At 45.6% G+C, this 19,150-nt stretch overlaps 1 protein-coding gene across 2 annotated transcripts in view; it reads left to right on the plus strand.

The window, feature by feature from the left end:
- Positions 1-19,150, plus strand: part of PDXDC1 (pyridoxal dependent decarboxylase domain containing 1) — a 51,297-nt gene that overhangs the window by 31,289 nt on the left and 858 nt on the right. Inside the window, exons 13-23 of one of the 2 annotated variants that reach the window (XM_024744206.1) lie at positions 2,658-2,708; positions 7,876-7,939; positions 9,661-9,749; positions 11,206-11,311; positions 12,777-12,948; positions 13,551-13,669; positions 13,939-14,060; positions 15,257-15,349; positions 15,462-15,558; positions 16,419-16,523; positions 17,039-17,265. In XM_024744206.1, coding sequence (XP_024599974.1) covers positions 2,658-2,708; positions 7,876-7,939; positions 9,661-9,749; positions 11,206-11,311; positions 12,777-12,948; positions 13,551-13,669; positions 13,939-14,060; positions 15,257-15,349; positions 15,462-15,558; positions 16,419-16,523; positions 17,039-17,265 — 1,245 coding nt within the window. Of the gene's footprint in view, positions 1-2,657; positions 2,709-7,875; positions 7,940-9,660; positions 9,750-11,205; positions 11,312-12,776; positions 12,949-13,550; positions 13,670-13,938; positions 14,061-15,256; positions 15,350-15,461; positions 15,559-16,418; positions 16,524-17,038; positions 18,987-19,150 lie in introns of those variants that run through there. The other variant, XM_024744207.1, reaches the window with a different exon arrangement.

A 19,150-nucleotide genomic window follows, 5' to 3' on the forward strand; every position in this document is an offset into this window, starting at 1 on the left:
GTCCCCACATTAGTGATGAGAGAGCTGGGATTGAGATATTAACGATGATGACAGTCATCATCACTTATGTAATGCATGCCACGTCCTAGACACCTAATGTATATCAACTTGTGGAGGATAGATACTGTCACCCCACTATGTAGTTGAGGGAACGGAAGCACAGAGAGGCTGAAAAACTTGTCCAAGGTCATAGCTAGTAAGTGGCAGATAAGTAATTTACCCACAGTCCCACAGGTGGTAAGGGGCAGAGCCAGGTTTTGAACCCAGATGTGGTTATTCCAGACTCTACGCTCCTGACCAGCTCTTAACGGTGCTGTGCACTCTCATTTACCTTTGCTCTTCCTCCCAATATGGATACTGTGCTTTGCACACATTTGCACTCGGTAGTTTGGTTTTGTTTTTTTTCTGTTTCTGTTTTTGTTTTTTAACATTTTCTTGGCCACGCCATGTGGTATGTGGAATCTTAGTTCCCGACCAGGGATTGAACCCACACCCCTTGCATTGGAAGCACAGAGTCTTAACCACTGGACCACCAGGGAAGCCCCTGGTTTTTTGTTTTTTGTTTTTGTTTTTGAGGTATAATTGACATAGCCTGTTATATTCGTTTCAGGAGTACATCATAATGATTTGATATTTGTATGCATTGTGAAATGATCATCGCAATACGTCTAGTTAACATCCGTCACCACACATAGTTACAAAAAATTTTCTTTTCTTGTGATAAAGACCTTTAAGATTTATTCTCTTAGCAACTTTCAAACATGCAATACAGTATTAAAGTTACTACAGGGGCTTCCCTGGTGGCGCAGTGGTTGAGAGTCCGCCTGCCGATGCAGGGGACACGGGGTCGTGCCCTGGTCCGGGAGGATCCCACATGCCGTGGAGCGGCTGGGCCCGTGGGCCATGGCCACTGGGCCTGCGTGTCCAGAGCCTGTGCTCCGCAACAGGAGAGGCCACAGTGGTGAGAGGCCCGCGTACTGCCAAAAAAAAAAAAAGTTACTACAGTATTGGGAATTCCCTGGTATTCCAGTGGTTAGGCCTTCGTGCTTCTACTGCTAGGCCCCGGTTTTAGTCCCTGGTCGGGGAACTAAGATCCTGCAAGCAGCAAGTTGTGGCCAAAAAAAAAAAAGTTACTACAGTATTATTGACTATATTCCCCGTGACTCATTTTTAATAACTGCTGTTTGTACCTTTTGATCCCTTTCACCCACCCACCGCCAGCCCCTGCCTCTAGCAACCACCAGTCTTCTCTGTAGCTATGAGCTTTGTTTTGTTTTGTTTTGTTTTAGATTTCATATGTAAGTGAGATCATATGGTATTTGTCTTTGTCTGAATTATTTCACTTAGCATAATGCCCTTAAGGTCTACCCATGTTGTTGCAAATGACAAGATTTCATTCTTTTTTATGGCTGATTATTTTCCATTGTGTGTGTGTGTGTGTGTGTGTGTGTGTGTGTGTGTGTGTGTGTGTGTGTGTCCCATCTCCTTTATCCATTCACCCTTTGATGGACACTTAAGTTGTTTCCGTATCTTGGTGATCATAAATAATGCTGCAGTGAACATACCTTGTCGAATTAGCGTTTTCATGTTCTTCAGTTCAGATAACCCACGTGGACTTGCTGGATCATATGGTTGTTCTATTTTTAATTTTTTGCAGAAGCTCCATATGTTTTCCACAGTGGCTGCACCAATTTACATTCCAACCAACAGTTCACAAGCATTCCTTTTTCTCCACATTCTTGTGAACACTTGTCATTTCTTGTCTTTTTTTTTTTTTTTTTCATTCCTTGTCTTTTTGATGACAGCCATTCTAACAGGTGTGAGGTGATATCTCATTGTGCTTTTGATTTGCATTTCCCTGATGATTAGCGAAGTTGAGCATCTTTACATGTGCCTGTTGTCCATCTCTATGTCTGGAAAAATGTCTATTCAGATCTTCTGCCCATTTTTTAATTGGATTGTTTGGCTTTTTGCTGTTGAATTGTATGAGTTATTTGTATATTTTGGATATTAACCCCTTATCAAATAAATGATTTGCAAATGTTTTCTCCCATTTCATAGGTTCCCTTTTCATTTTGTTGATTATTTCCTTTGCTGTGCAGAAGCTTTTTAGTCTGACATAGTCTGCTTCTTTAATTTTGCTTTTGTTGCCTTGCACTCAGTAGTTTTTGAATCAACGAATGACCTATATTGCTAATATGACAAATTCACATATGTCTCATTAGAAAAAGCTTTTCTGGAACCACTAAATATAACTTTTAACTGAAATATTGGGGAATATTGCAGATGTTTAAATGCAAAAATTGGCAGCTGAAATTAGAAATCATCAAGTTGCAGATGGCTTTATCTGCCTGAGATCCTTGTTTGCAGACCTGCAAAGACCCTCGTAAAAACCGCTTCTGGGCTTCCCTTGTGGCGCAGTGGTTGAGGGTCTGCCCGCCGATGCAGGGGACATGGGTTCATGCCCTGGTCCGGGAAGATCCCACATGCCGCGGAGCGGCTAGGCCTATGAGCCATGGCCGCTGAGCCTACACATCCGGAGCCTGTGCTCCGCAACAGGAGAGGCCACAACAGTAAGAGGCCCGCGTACCGAAAAAAAAACAAAAAAAATGCTTCCTAATATGAAATTACATAAGCTGTTTTTCTGTCATTTGCAGAGTCAGCGATTGCAAGAAAGTTTGAAGAAAGTGAACCACGTCAAAATCTTGGTATAGTATATAATTTGATCTGTTTTTTGAAGTAAATAACTCTTAATTTCAGTGAGTTAGAATGATTTTCTCCAGGTTTGATGCATGTCCATGGAATTGTGGCATCTCCAGTAAAACCACATTCTTTGGGAGAGAGTCATGCATGTACTGATGACCTAATTCTGCGGTTAGCAGAAAGCCTAGAAATTTGCCCCATATACTGTTTGAACTCATACAGTGCTTTTCATATAATCCATTTGTAGTTTTTATTCTGTTAAAATTTAGCATTGCACAAAGATGTAATAAGCACCATTGATTTCACCTGCCCAAGGATTTTTAGAACACCCATTTTTCTGAAGTGAAAAATCATTTTGTCTGTGAGTGCTTTGAGCTACTCTTTCTGAAACCCTTTGACCCCAGAGTTGGCATTTGCATGAAGGGGAATAAGGCAGAGAAAAGGGGGCGGCCCTGCTCCTCTTGCCCTGGTAATCTTCCTGAAAGATACCACCATCTGTCAGAGATTGTGCCCTAAGGCTGGTAACTAGACAAGTAGATGAAGATTTAGGGGGTCTGATAACCAAGTATCAGTTCACGTTTGAATGTTTTCATCTTTTGCTTCATTGTATTTTAGGATTTCAGAAAATACGTAGATCAGATTCTAATTTAAACAGGGTCACTGGTGTTTCTTTGACAATTCTGCAAGATACAGTTAAGTTTAAAACCAATGTTTGAGTTTATTTGGGGTTCAGGTGAGTGCAGTTTATTTCCACTTTAGTACACAGTTCGGTTTAAGTGCGTGAATGGGGGCTGCTCGCATTGCCTTCTGAGTAGGAGCTTGGAGCTACTCAGCTGACCTGAGGTGACTCAGGTCCTAGCCTGGAAGAGGACAGTGGCCCCTCCGGAGAAGCAGAGGGATGAATGTAAGTCAGGAGACTTGGGTTCCAATTTCAGCAGTACCACTGGGGCCCTGTGACACTGACTCATTCTGTTAACCTCCTAAGCCTGTGCGCTCAGCTGTCGGTGAAGGTATGTTGGTTGGATGCCCTTGACTGCAAACAGAGACCTAAATTATGGACTAGAATGAGTGCGCTGGTGGGGTGAAGGCAGTGCTGGGCCTGTGTACTTCCTGTCCCGCCCTTGCTGAGCCCTCTGGGGCTCCTCTTCATGTCCTCTCCTTCCTCATTCTCCTCCAAGCAGGGAGGAGCTGATGATGCTAATTGATCTCCAGTTGGTTTGGAACGTCTTTGTAAGGCCACATATGGTCCAGGCATAACCCTGCTCCCTCCCTCCCTCCAGTGGCTGCTTTACTCAGTAGGGGGCACAGTAACTGGCAAACACCATGAGGCCTTGTGGCCTGTCGGTAATCCACCACCACCATCGTCATCATCATCATCACAGATGCTGTTTCTGAAATGCTTGCTGTGTAGCATACGTGGTACTAAGTCCCTTACATGCCTATTTCATTTAACCCTCACAAGTCTCCTTTGTACATGCTGTTCCCTGTACCTGAAAACACTGTTCCTCCTAATTCTTCTCATTACTGATTTCTTATCCATCAGATCTTAGTTCAAATATCACCTCTTGAGAGAGGCCTTCCCTGAGCCCCGACCCTACCTAGAGTAACACCCACCACCTTCCATCACTCTCTGGGTTTTTTCCTTCATTGAACTTATTACTACCTGAAATCGTGGTCTATATTTGTTTGTTGTCTGTTTTTCCCCTGAAGAAGCCTTGTAAAGGCAAGGACTTTTGCCTGTTTTTTCATGGTTTTATGTCCTGTGCCAAGTATGATACTTGGCATACAGTAGGCACGCAAGTGTGAATAAATACATAGAATCTGTGAATTGGATGCAGTGTTTATTCCCTTTTTACTAGTGAGGAAACTAAGGCACAGATAGGTTGAGTGCGTGCCCAGGCTGCCCAGCGAGGCAGTGGTAGAGCTGGGATGCACACTCATTGCCTGCGAACTTAGTCAGTGGACCATCCCTCTGAGGTCAGTTACAGGAGAATGAATTCCTCCTGCCTCAGGCTCGTTATGAGGGGGTATATCAGATAATGCGTGGGAAAGCAACATGAAGGCTGTCAGGTGCTGTAAGATAGAAGTAATTATTAAGTGTCTTTTGCTCCTCACCACGGTATTAGTCTAGTGCTTTCATAGGTACTGACTCCGGAATCCTCACAGTACATCTCTGGGGTAGAGTAGCGTTATCTCCATTTCTGTGGCTCAGATGAGTTGTGTGTCCAGAGTCCCAGAACTAGTATGTGGCAAAGCCAGGACTTGACCCCAGGTTATCACAGAAGAGCTTCTCTGCTGCTCAGCCACTCCCTTCTCCAGGCGTCCATGGCCGCCTTCCTTCCCACCTGGATGGCCCTTCAGGAGCCTCTCCCATCCCAGAAGCACAGGCCCACTGCCCCAGCTCACCGCCTCCAGCACCAAGGCCTTTTCCAGGGCCCGGGGTGGTGCTTGTGCCCGGCTTTATCAGTGCCCGATTCAGTCTCCTCTGCAGCTGCATTCTGATAAGGCTGTTGTTTCACAGGACTCTTATCCAGCACATGGAGTAGACTCTAAAGTCAGCATGTGAGGGGAAACTCTAATATTGTCACTCTTACACCTGGAAATTCCAGAATGCCTCTGGGGGGCAGTTAACATGGTTTCGTGTTTACGTCTCTGGTGGCTTTTAAGATTTTCCTGGTCCTTAGTGTACTGCCACTTTCACCATGGTATATCTAAGTAAGGATTTTTTTCGTTTTTTAATCTTGCTTGGGACTTGTGCTAATTGAACCTGAGGATTCTTTTATTTAATCCTGTAAAATTCATTTTTTCAGCTATGACCTCTTTCTCTTTCTCTTCTGGAACACCAGTGAGCTGCATATTGAACCTTGTCATCCCACCTTCCATCAGTCTCTTGGATGCCTCCATCTCTTTGCTGCTTTCTAGTGTAGCCCTTCAGATCCTTCTTGGAGTTCAGTAATTTGCTCTGGAGCTGCATCTAATCTGCCATTTAACCTATTCACTGCGTTTTAACTTTCAGTGACCTCTTTTTCATTTCAGGATATTCTCTTTAGTTCTTTTTCAAGTTATTCTGTTTCATAAGCATCTTTTTAAAAAAAGATTTCTGGTCCTTCGTTTCTGTTTAAACACAGTGATGGACGTCTGTTCCGATGGTCGTTTCAGTGTCTCGGTTCTTGGGGCCACAGATTGTCCTCTCAGCTGTGTCTGCTGACTCTTGCTCCCTGTGTGTGTTTTAATTTTTCTGTTATGAGCTAGATTTTTTTTTTCTTCTGTGACTGGCCTAGGTCCATTTATTTATGTTGGTTTCACAGCTCTAGGAGTCTTACACTACAGAGGACATCACACCCAGGTGCAGAGCACGCCTGACATTTTGATTTCTTGTGAGAGAATTTTTTCTCTCTCTACAGAGCATCAGGCAGAGTTAAGCTTTCTTACTGATCAGTGGGTGGAGTTTTTCCCTCTTTTCATGAAGAGTGTTTTTCAAGGGTCCTGGCTTTATGTAAACTCAGCACTGTCCCTCACATGGGTTTCAAACCCATGACCTTAGACATTAAAGCGAAGTTCCAGGCCCCATCCGTGCTCCTCTCCCCCCAGCCCCTGCAGCTCAGCTTACACTATTCTTTCTGTTTTCTTTCTGGATTCACCTTTTTTTTGTGAGCCTAGCAATGATTTGAACTTCTTTTGGTTATTGGTGACATTTAATCAAGCATTTCAGGTATTTAGAATTGATGACTTAAATATTAGCTTGATCTACCATGTTGCTGGAACCAGAATTCTATGTATATAACCCTGTACAGGATTTCTTGTGCAGGCTGACATTTGAGACCACTGAGCTCAAAGAAACAAGAAACAAAAGACTATAAGTCTTGGCACTCAAGTCATTCTGCCTTATCCTAACTGAGAATAGGGGAATGGGTGTAGAATTTTGTCACTTTGTTCCTCTTTACTTATTGGGCTTACTCCGTTCTATATAAATATTAAACCCCTCTAACTTTAAAGGTATTAATAGATTTATTTGTTTATGTGAAAGTTAAAGGAGATAGTACCTATGAAAGCACAGGAATTGGCTCAATAAATAATTGGCAGATTTGAATGTTCCTCTTGCTTGATCTGAATCACATCCACTGTCCCTTTGAAAAGCTTAGTAGAGAAGATCTTGCACCAGCTACTTCCTGTCTCTCCGGTTAGCATATCCTGTTGTGGCCCTACGAGTGAGCCTTCACTGGCAGAGCCTTGGGAAATGGTTTCAAGACGAGAATTGTAGTACTGGAATTGTTAAATGCTTAGAGATCCTCTCTCCCTTCTCCCGCCTCCCCCCACTTCAAATACCACAGTCTGTCAAGGGCATTGCCGCTCCCTTTGTGTCCTGACCCCACGGGAAAGCTGACTGCTCACTGTACATTCGTTCAGTGGAGAACATGGACCTAGTGCTGTGCAATCTTAATGCAGTGGACGTCTTCAGCTGTTATGAAATCTGTTAGTGAAGATAGTTGTCTGATGCCTGTCCTGAGTATAAGTACCGCTTCAATGATTTAGAAAAACGTAGCTTCAGTTCTAGACTGTGGTTATCCACATTGCCAGCAGGACTTGCATCCTGCCCAGAGAGTTTACAGGGTGAGTAGAAAAAGCTCCAGTCAGTCCTGCTTGAGGTGGCGTCACTTCTGGATTCTTGAAAGCTCGGACGCTCGACAGTGATTCTAGTGCCACTTTTTCCTTGCCTTTTTTTAATCTTTCACGTTAGACCCATGTTTATCCATAATTATTAAAATTTCCTCCCACTTTTCAAGGTATCAGTGTCAGATGTTATGATTCAGCCATGTATTCTCGGGACTGGCTTATAATTATGTCTTAAGAATTTTACTAAACCATTGATTTTTGTTTCTCTAGCAAATGAAATTAACCTTTGAACTTTTTTATGTGGTTTTTTGTTGGTGGTGGTGGGGTGTGTGTGTGTGTGCGTGTGTTTTTCGGCTTGCAGGAAGTTAGTTCCCCGACCAGGGGTTGAACCCAGGCCCAGGCAGTGGAAGCACCGAGTCCTAACCACTGGACCACCAGGGAATTCCCTTGATGTGTTTAAGTGCCAGTGTCTGTAGCCTGTTCTCCAAGCTCACTGACTGATTTTGTAGGTGTTTGAAATTTACTGTCACTGGGTAATAATCAGACTCCTTCTTTTAGGTGGAGGATGAGCTCAGCTCGCCAGTGGTGGTGTTCAGATTTTTCCAGGAGTTACCAGGCTCAGGTAGGTGATTTTAAAAGGGGGGTTATTTTTCTCTCTGTGTTTAAGGGCTTTGAATTTTAAACCACTTCAAGTTAACTAAATAATCCAAAATATTTTGATTGCTAGAATCTTACCATCATTTCAAAAAAAACTGAATAATGTTCACAAGAACTCCAGACCTATTTGCCTTAGCATTTTCCTGACAGTTTCCTATGATTAAACCAGTGTTTTCCAAACACCAGTCCCTGGACTAGTGCTGGAATGGATGAGAGAGAGTCCCTTGAAAATAGAGCTGGGGGCCCTCCTTCCTGAGTATTTTGACTCAGTAAGCTGGATCTAGGAATCTCTATCTTTAAAGAATGTCCCAAGTGCCCCCTACCCAGTCCAGGGCTCTGTTATCTTTCACCTGACAGCCACGGGTCCCCTCTCACCTGACCTCTCACTTCCATACATTCCACACGCTCCATTCCGGGCCGCTCTCCACATCCTGCCACCTCCCTGCCCAGAAGCCTGTGTACCTTCTGTTCCAGATGGAAGGCCTGCGGGTCCTAGCCCTTGCCTTCCCCTCCGACTTCCTCTTCCTGCTCACTGTTCTTCAGTCAGACTGGTCTTCTCTGAGTCTCTAGAACACTCCACCGTCTCCTAGAGCAGGACCTCTGCACTGCTGTCCCCCTCGCTCTCGCTCTTCTGGCTCCTTCTCACCATTCAGGTCCCTGCAGCGTCCACCTCCTCATGGAGGCCCTCCCTGCCTGTCCTGTCCAAGGTGACTCCCTCACATTATATCAGAGCTCCCGCCTTCTTTCAAGGCCCTAACAACAATGTATGGTGATTTCATTTCATTTCCTTATGCTACTTCTTCAATAGAAGGTAAGCACCACCCTGACAAAAACCTTGTCTGCCTCATATCGTAACCCCGTGCCCAGCACAGTGCCTGGCACAAGCAGGCACCTCAACCATTTAACAAAAGGAAGCCAGTTGTGTTCTGAGGCCTGGTGTGCTGCTGGGTCTCTGACTTCCTTGCACGGTGCTCAGTGCTGGTAGACTGGTTGGTAACTTATAATTTTATGCTTTGATTTTCCTTCAAAATTCCTTGAAAGAAAAACTTTTTAAATGAAATTAAGAATTCTATTTGTGAGAATATATTCAAATGTATTTTTCATGAGAAAAAAAAGTGAAAGCTTTAAACCCTCTGTAACATATATATTGTTTTAAAATTTTAATTGTGGTTAAAAAAACAAATTTACCACCTTAACCATTTTAAAGTGTACAGTTCAATAGTGTTAAATATATTCACATCATTGGACAACAGCTCTCCAGAATTTTTTCGTCTTGCAAAACTGAAACTTCATACCCATTAAACACTAACTCCCATTCCCCCTTCCCCCCAGCCCCTGGCACCCACCATTCTTCTCTCTGTCTCTCTGAATTAGACAGCTTTACTTCATGTAAGTGGAATCATACAGTGTTTGTCTTTTTGTGGCCGGCTTATTTCATTTAGCATAACACCTTCAGGGTACGTTATGTTGAGCATGTGACAGACTTTCCTTAACTTCTTACGGCTGTATGTACTCCGTTGTCTGTATGTGCCATTTTGTTCATTCATGGTGAGATATTTGTTTGATTTCCGGTTGAGACATTTCTCTCAGGTTAACGTTGGGAGCTAAGTGAAACGGGGTTGGAGGGGTGTTTTGTAGTTAGCTGTGTTTCTGGGAGGCGAATCCCCTCTCTGTGTTGTGTGTCAGATCCAGGACTTAATGCCATCCCAGCGCCCAACACAGCCCTGTCAGCAGTCAGCCAGGAGAGGCACTCCTGCGACGCACTGAACCGCTGGGTAAGATCAGCTGTCACGTGCCCTTTATTCTGCGTCCTGGATAGTTGGGGTAACACATGGTCCTGTCTGGGAAATCAGAAACCCACAGGGGGAGCCTCTCGTGAAGGCGCGGGGCTTCGTCCTGGGCTTCTTAAGCAGACCACAGCCCCACGTGCTGCACGACTTCCAGCAGGTCCCGTCAGCATTGTTCCCGCCGCTTCCTCACGGGACTGTTTCCCTGCTGCTGTGTCAGGCTGAGCAACAACGTGCAAGACGTGGCCTGCGGTGCAGCCACTTTGGAGCTCTGGTGATACCAGAAGCACATGAGCCAGACCCTTGCACGCCTCTGGCAGTCTGGCGACATGGATCAGAAGCATTATGCTTTGGCTTCTTTTTGACATTGAAATCATACCTCCTGGATTTGAGTATAAAGAATATTCTAAACGATGTAAAGATGTTCACCAGAGCAGTACCAATCCTAGCAAAACACTGGACAAGCCCCCAGTGGTTAGGACTCCGCGCTTCCACTGCAGGGGGCGAGGGTTAGATCCGTGGTCGGGGAACTAAGGTCCTGCAAGCTGCACGGCTCGGCCTAAAAAGACACAAAACAAAACAAAAAACATTGGACATGCCTAACCTAGGGGTTTTGGTGAATAAATTATGGTACATCCACACAGTGACATTCAGAACAGCCAGTATAAACCACATAGCTGCATGTTTGCGGCAGAGGGGAAATGGTCATTGTAAATTATGTGAAAAAATGCAGATTACTACACAGCATGTAGAATGTCATGTTTTATGACAACAGAAGACACACATACATACACACACACACACATACACACCCAGAAGATCCGGGGGTGGGGGATGGTTATACCACATGTCAACAGTGTGTGTCTCTCAGTGGTGTATTGTGGGTAAATTTTCTTTTTTTTTACTTTACCTGATTGCGTAGATCTTTCTATAGTGAACTTATTTTTGAGTAAGAAAAAAGGTAAAATTTACGGTTTTTAAAAACAAGGTGGTGGGCTTCCCTGGTGGCGCAGTGGTTGAGAATCTGCCTGCCAGTGCAGGGGACATGGGTTCGAGCCCTGGGCTGGGAAGATCCCACATGCCGCGGAACAACTAGGCCCGTGAGCCACAACTACTGAGCCTGCGCGTCTGGAGCCTGTGCTCCGCAATAAGAGAGGCCGCGATAGTGAGAGGCCCACACACTGCGATGATGAGTGGCCCCCGCTTGCCGCAACTAGAGAAAGCCCTCGCATAGAAACGAAGACCCAACACAGCCAAAAATTAATTAATTAATTAATTAAAAAAAATAATAATAAGGTACCGTAAGTATTCAAAGAAAATCAAAGGTGAAAGGAAACTAGCCTCCAGTAGCCTCTTGGGTCTGGGCTGAGCGGACGAGGGCAGGTCCAGAGACACTGGATTCCCTCCTTGCGGGAGTGTGTTCATTCTGCCCCTTTCCCTGCAGCTGGGAGAACAGCTGAAGCAGCTGGTGCCCGCGAGTGGCCTCACGGTCATGGATCTGGAGGTGGAAGGCACGTGCGTGCGGTTCAGCCCCCTGACTACCGCGGCAGGTAACCAGTCTCCGTGGGTCGCCCTCGCTGTTCTGGGAGCACCAGTGCTGTGTCTGTCAAAGTCCAGGCTGTGATATTCTCTTCTCTCCCTGGAGAGGCTTTTCCTTTTCCTTTGGGCTGAGTTTAGGTAGATTAACCTTCCGGGGTAACTTCTCAGAAAGAGAGATCTCTGAAGTCAATTGAATTCCTGTGTTTTGATGTCCTGTGACCCTCTGTTGAGTGGTTCTCAGCCCAGACTGACTTTAGAATCCCTGTGGAGCTCTGAAAACTCCCAGCGCCTCGGCCCCACCTGCAGAGATTCTGGTTGACTGACTGGGTTTACTTGGAGTGGAGCCTGGGCACAGTAGGCCAGTGAAGGTCGAGAACCACTGTTGTAGACATTTTAGAGAACTATAGAGCTGAAAGCACGTGGACTTTTGTGACAAAGTCCTGGGGATTCTTGTCCCCCCCCCGGCCATTTCATACCTGTAGGATCTGGAGCAAGTTTCTTATCTCCAGACCTGTTCCCCACCACCTCATAGTGGTGACGTGAAGATTAAACTGTGAGATCATGAATATGAAATAGCTTGGATAGTGGTTGGCATATTTTATAGTAGGCACTTAAAAATAAGCTGAAAAGAGATGCCTTAAAAATCTGATTGTGCTTTTTTCTGAGACGATTTAAACATTTTCAGAAAATGTTTGATGGTTTTTCATGAGGTGTTTTCAACATTTTTGGAAAGATATTTTCTCAAAAACATCAAAGTGGTGAAGTGCAGGCAGCTGTCCTGCACAGAAAAGCCATCGTGAAGATAGCCAGTGGCCTCCAGATCTTCCAGGAGTCTCTGCTTCTGCTATGCAGGGGGCCTAGCCCCAGAGGTTTAGCCTCTGAAACTGGAAAAGCTAGCTGTGGCTACCCCAGGCCACTGAGGCTTAGATCATATAAGCGTTGGAATCAGCAGAAGTGAGGGTGCAGTGATGTTGCCAAGACTCTTGCATCCCTGAACCCGGAGACCTCTCAGGCTCTGACCTTCAGAAGCCATCATCACCCTGCCCTTCTGCCCCCCACCCTTGCCCCCTGAAACCCCCCTCTTTCTCTCCATGTGAACATAGAGCGAGAACTGTGTGGACGTCTCCTTGTTTCTAACCTGTGCTATGATGTTTATAACCTGACTTAAGCAGAGTCTTTCTGTGAGAAGAATCTGATTTCTATGGTAGGATTTCATTGTGTATTAAATCGGAGAGGCTAATTCTTTGGTGTAATGAAAAAATGTGTCTACACCTGGGCAGCCAGCTATATGATTTTTTAACACCTGATTCTTCCATATCTGGGTTTAGTGGGTTTTCTTCTTTTTTAAAACCCCTCAGCTCAGCTAATGTGCTATACCTAGAGCTGCTGACTTTCTGACAGTAGAAGTGGGAGCACTGCCCCCTCATTTTTAGCCATTCCTTAAGCGTTTGCCTAACATTCTGTGCACGTGTTCAGTTTTAGGAACTCGGGGAGAGGATGTGGATCAGCTCGTAGCCTGCATCCAGAGCCAGCTGCCAGTCCTGACCTGTACACTGCAGCTGCGAGAGGAGTTCAAGCAGGAGGTGATGGGAACAGCAGGTCTCTTATACGTTGATGACCCAAACTGGCCTGGAATAGGGGTTGTCAGGTATGGTGTAAAGACCGTGGGTGGGTCATTTTGTGAACCAGCTTAGAAATCTAAGATGACTGCGTGGAGTGACAGTGTTCACGTCTGATGAAAGTTCATCTAGATGTGCTGGGCATTTACAAGAGCACAGCGGGCAGGCGGCCCAGCGCACACTGAGTGAAATAGGAGTTGCTGTGTTCTTTCTGTGCCAGCTTGAAAGTTACTAGGAGAACTACGTTGGGTGCACCACTGACGTGCGTACAGACAACTACAGCTCACCAAGGAGCAGCCAGTTCCCAGTTCTTCTGGTTCAGTGTGTGTCCCTCCTGTGGCCCCTTCGTCCCCTCTCTGGATCAGGGAAGCCTCCTGTTCCTCTTACAAGTGATGGGACTTCCCAGCCTTGCCCCTCCTTCTACATTTTCATGCCCCTGGAGACTTGGGCTTCCCTTGGGACTTTCTGGAAAGGTTTGATCTTGAGACCCTCTGAGTGGCTCCTTTGCCCTTTGTCTCATTCCACATCCTTGGTAACTTCCAGTAGCTTCTATTCCACCTGTTATCCTGTGTCTGAAGAGACACTTGATCTTGTAGATTGCTGAAGTACTGTTATGTGATATCGTTTATAGGTATGAACACGCTAATGATGATAAGAGCAGTTTGAAATCGGATCCAGAAGGGGAAAAAATCCATGCTGGACTCCTGAAAAAGTTAAATGAACTGGAATCTGACCTTACATTTAAAATGGGTAATTACTCCTTCTAAAGTCAACTGTGAACTTTGAAAGCTGTTTTCTAACTGGTTTGAAGGGAAATGGTCTCTCTTAGCTATTTAGATCTTCCCAGGGTGATAGAGCCCTCTGCCCCTTCTGCAGCCTCTCTGGGTCCCATCTCCTCATTAGATCCACGTCCTCACCCCCTCGGGGAGGCTCTCCTGTGCCTGGTTGCGCTGCTGTACAGGGAGTGGCCTGTGTCTGAGGACTTGGGAACCAAGTCAGTCTGTTGTTTCTGCCCGCAGGCCCTGAGTATAAAAGCATGAAGAGCTGTATTTACATTGGCATGGCAAGTGACGACATAGATGTTTCTGAACTAGTGGAGACCATTGCAGTCACAGCCCGAGAAATCGAGGAAAACTCCAGGGTCTGTAAGACTAATCAGTGTCTCATTCCTTTTCTGGGTTTTCCCTGGGCAATTAGCTGGAGTCACAAAGGAAGAAGCTACCCTTGGCAGTGTCTGTTCATTCATTCTTTCCCCAAGTTTTTTTTTTTTTTTTGCGGTACGCGGGCCTCTCACTGTTGTAGCCTCTGCCGTTGCAGCGCACAGGCTCCGGACACGCAGGCCCAGCGGCCATGGCTCACGGGCCCAGCCGCTTCGCGGCATGTGGGATCTTCCCGGACCGGGGCACGACCCCGTGTCCCCTGCATCGGCAGGCGGACTGTCAATCCCTGCACCACCAGGGAAGCCCTTTCCCCAAGTTTTTAAAGGCTTCCTGTGAGCCAGGCATTGTGCAGGCATCAGGGATGCCGGTGATGTGATGTGGTCACTGCCTTCAGTGAACTCACAAGCCAGAGTGGGGAAGAGACGCATGTGAGCAACTGAGGTAGTAAATGCTGTGGACAGAAGTTAGGGGAGGCTGTGCATTCAGGAAGATGTGTTCGCCTCTGCCTGACAAGGCCAGGGAAGAGTTCCCGATTGGAGCTGGTCCTGAGGCTGGATGGGATGGTGCTTCTGATAACAGAACTTTCCGCCAGTAATAGACCTACTTCTCTTGGCCAGTTGGCACGGAGGACCAGGCTTGTCAGACTTACAGGACGCTCTCCACACCAGATATGCGAGTCACTAGAAATTACTCAAAAGGAGAGAAAAGGGACCAAAGCAAGACTGGTCTGAGAGGAGGCAGAAACCCGTGTCATGTGATTCACTTTTGGTAGTAGGGGTGCGGAAGAGAAGGGAGTTGGAAATGAAGCCTAGGAGCCAACTTTATTCATTCTTGGGTGGACTTCTTGAAGTTTCTTCCAAACCCGCCTATATTACTTCTGCCTCTGTCTCCATGAATGTTGAGAGTCATGTCTGTTTTCTATTGATATGACATTCAGATCACAGGGACAGTTATTGCTGTTCCCTGGCAAATGAGGCTGGTCACCAAGGTACGTCTGCCTAGGCCTCCTTTAACATTTTGACCTCTTCTATTTGACATTCTGTTTTATTTTTACACTGACATTTTAAAGTGCCATTTACTAATATACTTTTGAAAGATGTCCCCAGCACTATGTTAATAGTTCTAGGCCTTCAGCAAGAAGCTTAGACAAATAATGCCTTTCTTGGTCTTAACACAGCTTCTGGAAAACATGACAGAAGTGGTTCGGAAAGGAATTCAGGAAGCTCAGGTTCAACTGCAGAAGGCAAATGAGGAGCGACTTCTGGAAGAGGTGAGGCTCCAGGGTGGGCTCCCCAGCTGGCCTCAGGGTGGGCTCCCCAGCTGGCCTCAGGCTGGGCGCCAGCCTCCACAGGATGGCCTTGAGCAACGGTTATGTTTTGCAGGGGGTGTTACGGCAAATCCCCGTGGTAGGATCCGTGCTGAATTGGTTTTCTCCAGTACAGGCTTCACAAAAGGGAAGAACTTTTAACCTAACGGCAGGTAGGACTCTCTTTCATCTGGAGAGTTTTGCCAGATGATGCCCTGGGATCCCACACTCGTGCTGAGGGGCCTTGTCCATGTCCCAGGCTTTACACCAAGCACTGGGCCGGGACTCTTGTGAGAGGAGGCGAGATTTGTCTGCCCCTGGGACTCTGTCATCTTCCCTCTCCTGCCCCGACAGCTGAAACAGTATGAAAGCAGGTGCCTGTTGCCCACAGCAGACTCCTCTTGACCTCAACGAGAACGCGCTCACTCAGCTGTTCAGTCCTCCAGACAGTGTGTCTTGGACGTTTTGGTTCAGTGTTAACATTCTGTGCAGTCCTCATTAGTGTTTTGCCCCAGCAGAGAGCTGCTTTTGCCAGGGGCAAGTGAAAGATTATAGTCTGTAGTGCTGAGCCATTTTATTTCAAACCAGGCAACTAGCAAGTATTACCAGTTGCTGGGATTTGGGGAAGATGATATTGAGCTGCAGGCCCCTCCTTTCCTGTTCTACCAGTGGAATAATTCCCTGAACCTGGGGCCCCTTCCCCAGGAAATGATGACTACACTGTCATATGACAGCAAGGGATAATCTGACACTGAACCCGCCAAACCTTTAGCAAAGAGGCATCCATTCCTTGTTGCTAAAGGACATTTCCCACTGGGGCCTGGCTCCCCAGGCACACTTGGGCCACACTGCTGTCTGGTTGTTTTCACACGTACACAGGACACGTGGGGAGACGAGGCTGAAACACCCCAGCAGGGCCGGGACTCACTCGTGGGCACAGCTGCGAGATGGCTTTGTCATGTGCTTCCCGGCACGTGTCAGGAGACCTGGGGCCTCCCCCACACACACCTCCCCACCCCCCTCTTTTCTGCAGGCTCCCTGGAGTCCACGGAACACACATACGTGTACAAAGTACAAGGCTCGGGAGTAACACCGCCTCAGACCCCCTCAGGCGCTCGCACTAAACAGAGACTTCCAGGTACGTCACGTCTCCATGTTTGAGTTCGTTAACACTGAAGAAAACTGGTTGTATTTCCCCTGGTAAAACAGACCTTTGCATCATGTAACGCCTAACCGTTTGGTATTACCTGCATTCCTGTTTTCTTGATTCTTCAACCCAAAGTCCTATTTCTCATCATTTAAGGACAGTTGTCACTGTCCCTTTAGCTTTTTCAAAGCCTTGGGGAAATACCTGGGTAGCACTCCCTGGGGGAAGTCAGGGTCTGGATAGCTGTCATGCTTAACCTGGTGTTCACTCCCCTGAGCTTTTCCCAACTGAGGTTCCCTCAAAGTCCTCGGCACTGGGGGCGTGTTAATGTCATATCAGCTCTCATTTCTCACCTCATCACTTAAATGCTTCAGAGCCAGTGATCCCAGGGGTTTCTGCCGAAGCAGCTGTGATTAAATAAAGCAATCACTTAGAGCACAGACAGCTTCCATTGCAGGGGTGTCCTTTTCCGAGCGTTCAGTGCCGTTCATTGATCTTCCTTCTAGGCCAGAAGCCTTTTAAAAGGTCCCTAAGAGGTTCAGATGCTGTGAGCGAGACCAGCTCAGTCAGTCACATTGAGGACTTAGAGAAGATCGAGCACCTGTCGGGTGGGCAAGATGCCTCGGAAGCTAACAGCCCTGAGCGGCACCCAGGGGTGCCCACCCCTCCAGAAGCCGAGCAGACGGGGGCCCTCCAGGACAGGGCCCAGCGCCTGGAAGATGACTGCCCACAGGTAGAGGAGCCAGAGAGCTTAAGATAAAATTCAGTGTTTGCTTGGAGACTGTACTGAATATTGTTTCAGGGAAGATGAAGTTATTCTGAAAATGTGAACTGTGCCACATGCTAGTATGAGAGAAATTACTGTTATTTGTGCTTAACTGGGATTTTTGCACACAAATGTGCCTGAAAGCCAGGCTTCTGGGAGGGCAATTGACTTGTCTAATTTTGTGGGTATGTATTGATAGAACAACCAACAACTACTGTTTCTGTCTACCCAACTGTAGTAATACCTTTTTCCCCCCAGTTACCATAAACACTTTTTATTCACAGAGAAAACTTAGAATTTCAAGTGCCTGCCACTTGAAACACTTGCTCTCATCTTTCTAAACACACGTGTGAGAAGTTACTAGGTTGCACATAATAACCCTTTGGTAAGACAGCTTTCTTTAGAACTCTCTGGGTTCTCTGTTGTCCTGCTGCAGAGGAGACAGACAGTGTTCTTTGCCATCTGTTTTGCTTGGTGTTTAGTTTGATCAGGTTGCAGTATACAACTGGATTGCGTTTGGCTTGAAGGAGAGTGGGTTTCAATGGGATTGTAAATAAGAGTGTCAGAGGCCCTCTCCTGCCACCCCCGATTGCTGCTTCCCTGGAGACGTCAGGAAGGACCGTGTCCGCTCAAGCTGTGGCAGGGTCGTCAAGCAAGTTAGACTGGACAGTGCTTCTGTCTGACTTAGCTCTGCCACAAATCCATTTCTCCCTTTATATACTATTTGTAAACAAATTAAAGGACTCATCTATTAAGGGTAACTGTAAAGACTCTTCTTGACCATATTATATATATATATATATATATATATGTGTGTGTATATTTTTAAATACTGATAAAGCTTTTAAATTGGCACACAAGTACAGACTACTTATTTCTATGTTTAATATCTAAAACTCAATAGATGCTACTCTTAAAAGCCTCCTATTAATATTGTATAGCACCTCATTACGTTGAAATTCTAAATTAAGTACACCTTTGACCTGTTCTCGTGGGAGCTTCTGTAGCTTCTGTTCCACTAGCAGCTCACCCTTTTGGGCCCAAATCAAACAAGAACCAGAAATGTAATCTTCCTCAGGCTGATCACGCCAGACTACTGCTGAAATGATTGGAAGTAACCCTTGATTACTGCCTGTTCCTACTTTTCCAAAAGTACTGCATCACTTCATTTATCATAGGTAAGGGCCCCTGTGCCTTTTAGTCCAGTGAAGTCAAGCTACGGGAGACCTTAAGGTGGTGGGGATTCACATTGGGTTTGTGGACTGTAGTACTGAAAGCCTTAGTTACACCACATTAAGTCTGTAATTACACTCTGATCTGATGTGATTTCTGACATTTGGCACTTGTCAAAATGCAATTTTCCTTTTTTTTTTTTTTGGTGCAAATGATTAAACAAAGTCTTCCCTGTTTATTTGGTGCAATGAAGTATAGCAGATAAAATGGGGGAAGGGGAAATTATCACCTTTAACAAGATTAATTTTTAAATGTTTTTATATATATTTGAAATTGTTAAATTGGTTTTGCTGAAACAGAATTTCACCCTTGAGATACTATTTGAATGTTGGTTTCAATAAAGGTTCTTGAAATTGGTACCACTGAGTTCACTTCATAAATCTTAGCATTAATTGGGCATGGTAACTTCCTTTTGGATAACAATTTCAGAAAAATAAAGGTTTCTAAAAATATAACATCAGTTTTGGATTTGATGCTTCTAAAATATTTTGAGGTCAAAAAAAAAAATCTCTGTGAGATGTATAAATTCTCACCGAACTTTACTGCATTTTAAATAGTTCTTTTAAACAAAATAGATGACAGTTTTTCCCTTATTCATTAATTTAGCAGAATTAGACTT

Source organism: Neophocaena asiaeorientalis, unplaced genomic scaffold (genome assembly GCF_003031525.2).
Source record: "Neophocaena asiaeorientalis asiaeorientalis breed wild unplaced genomic scaffold, Neophocaena_asiaeorientalis_V1.1 scaffold91, whole genome shotgun sequence".
NCBI lineage: Eukaryota > Metazoa > Chordata > Mammalia > Artiodactyla > Phocoenidae > Neophocaena > Neophocaena asiaeorientalis.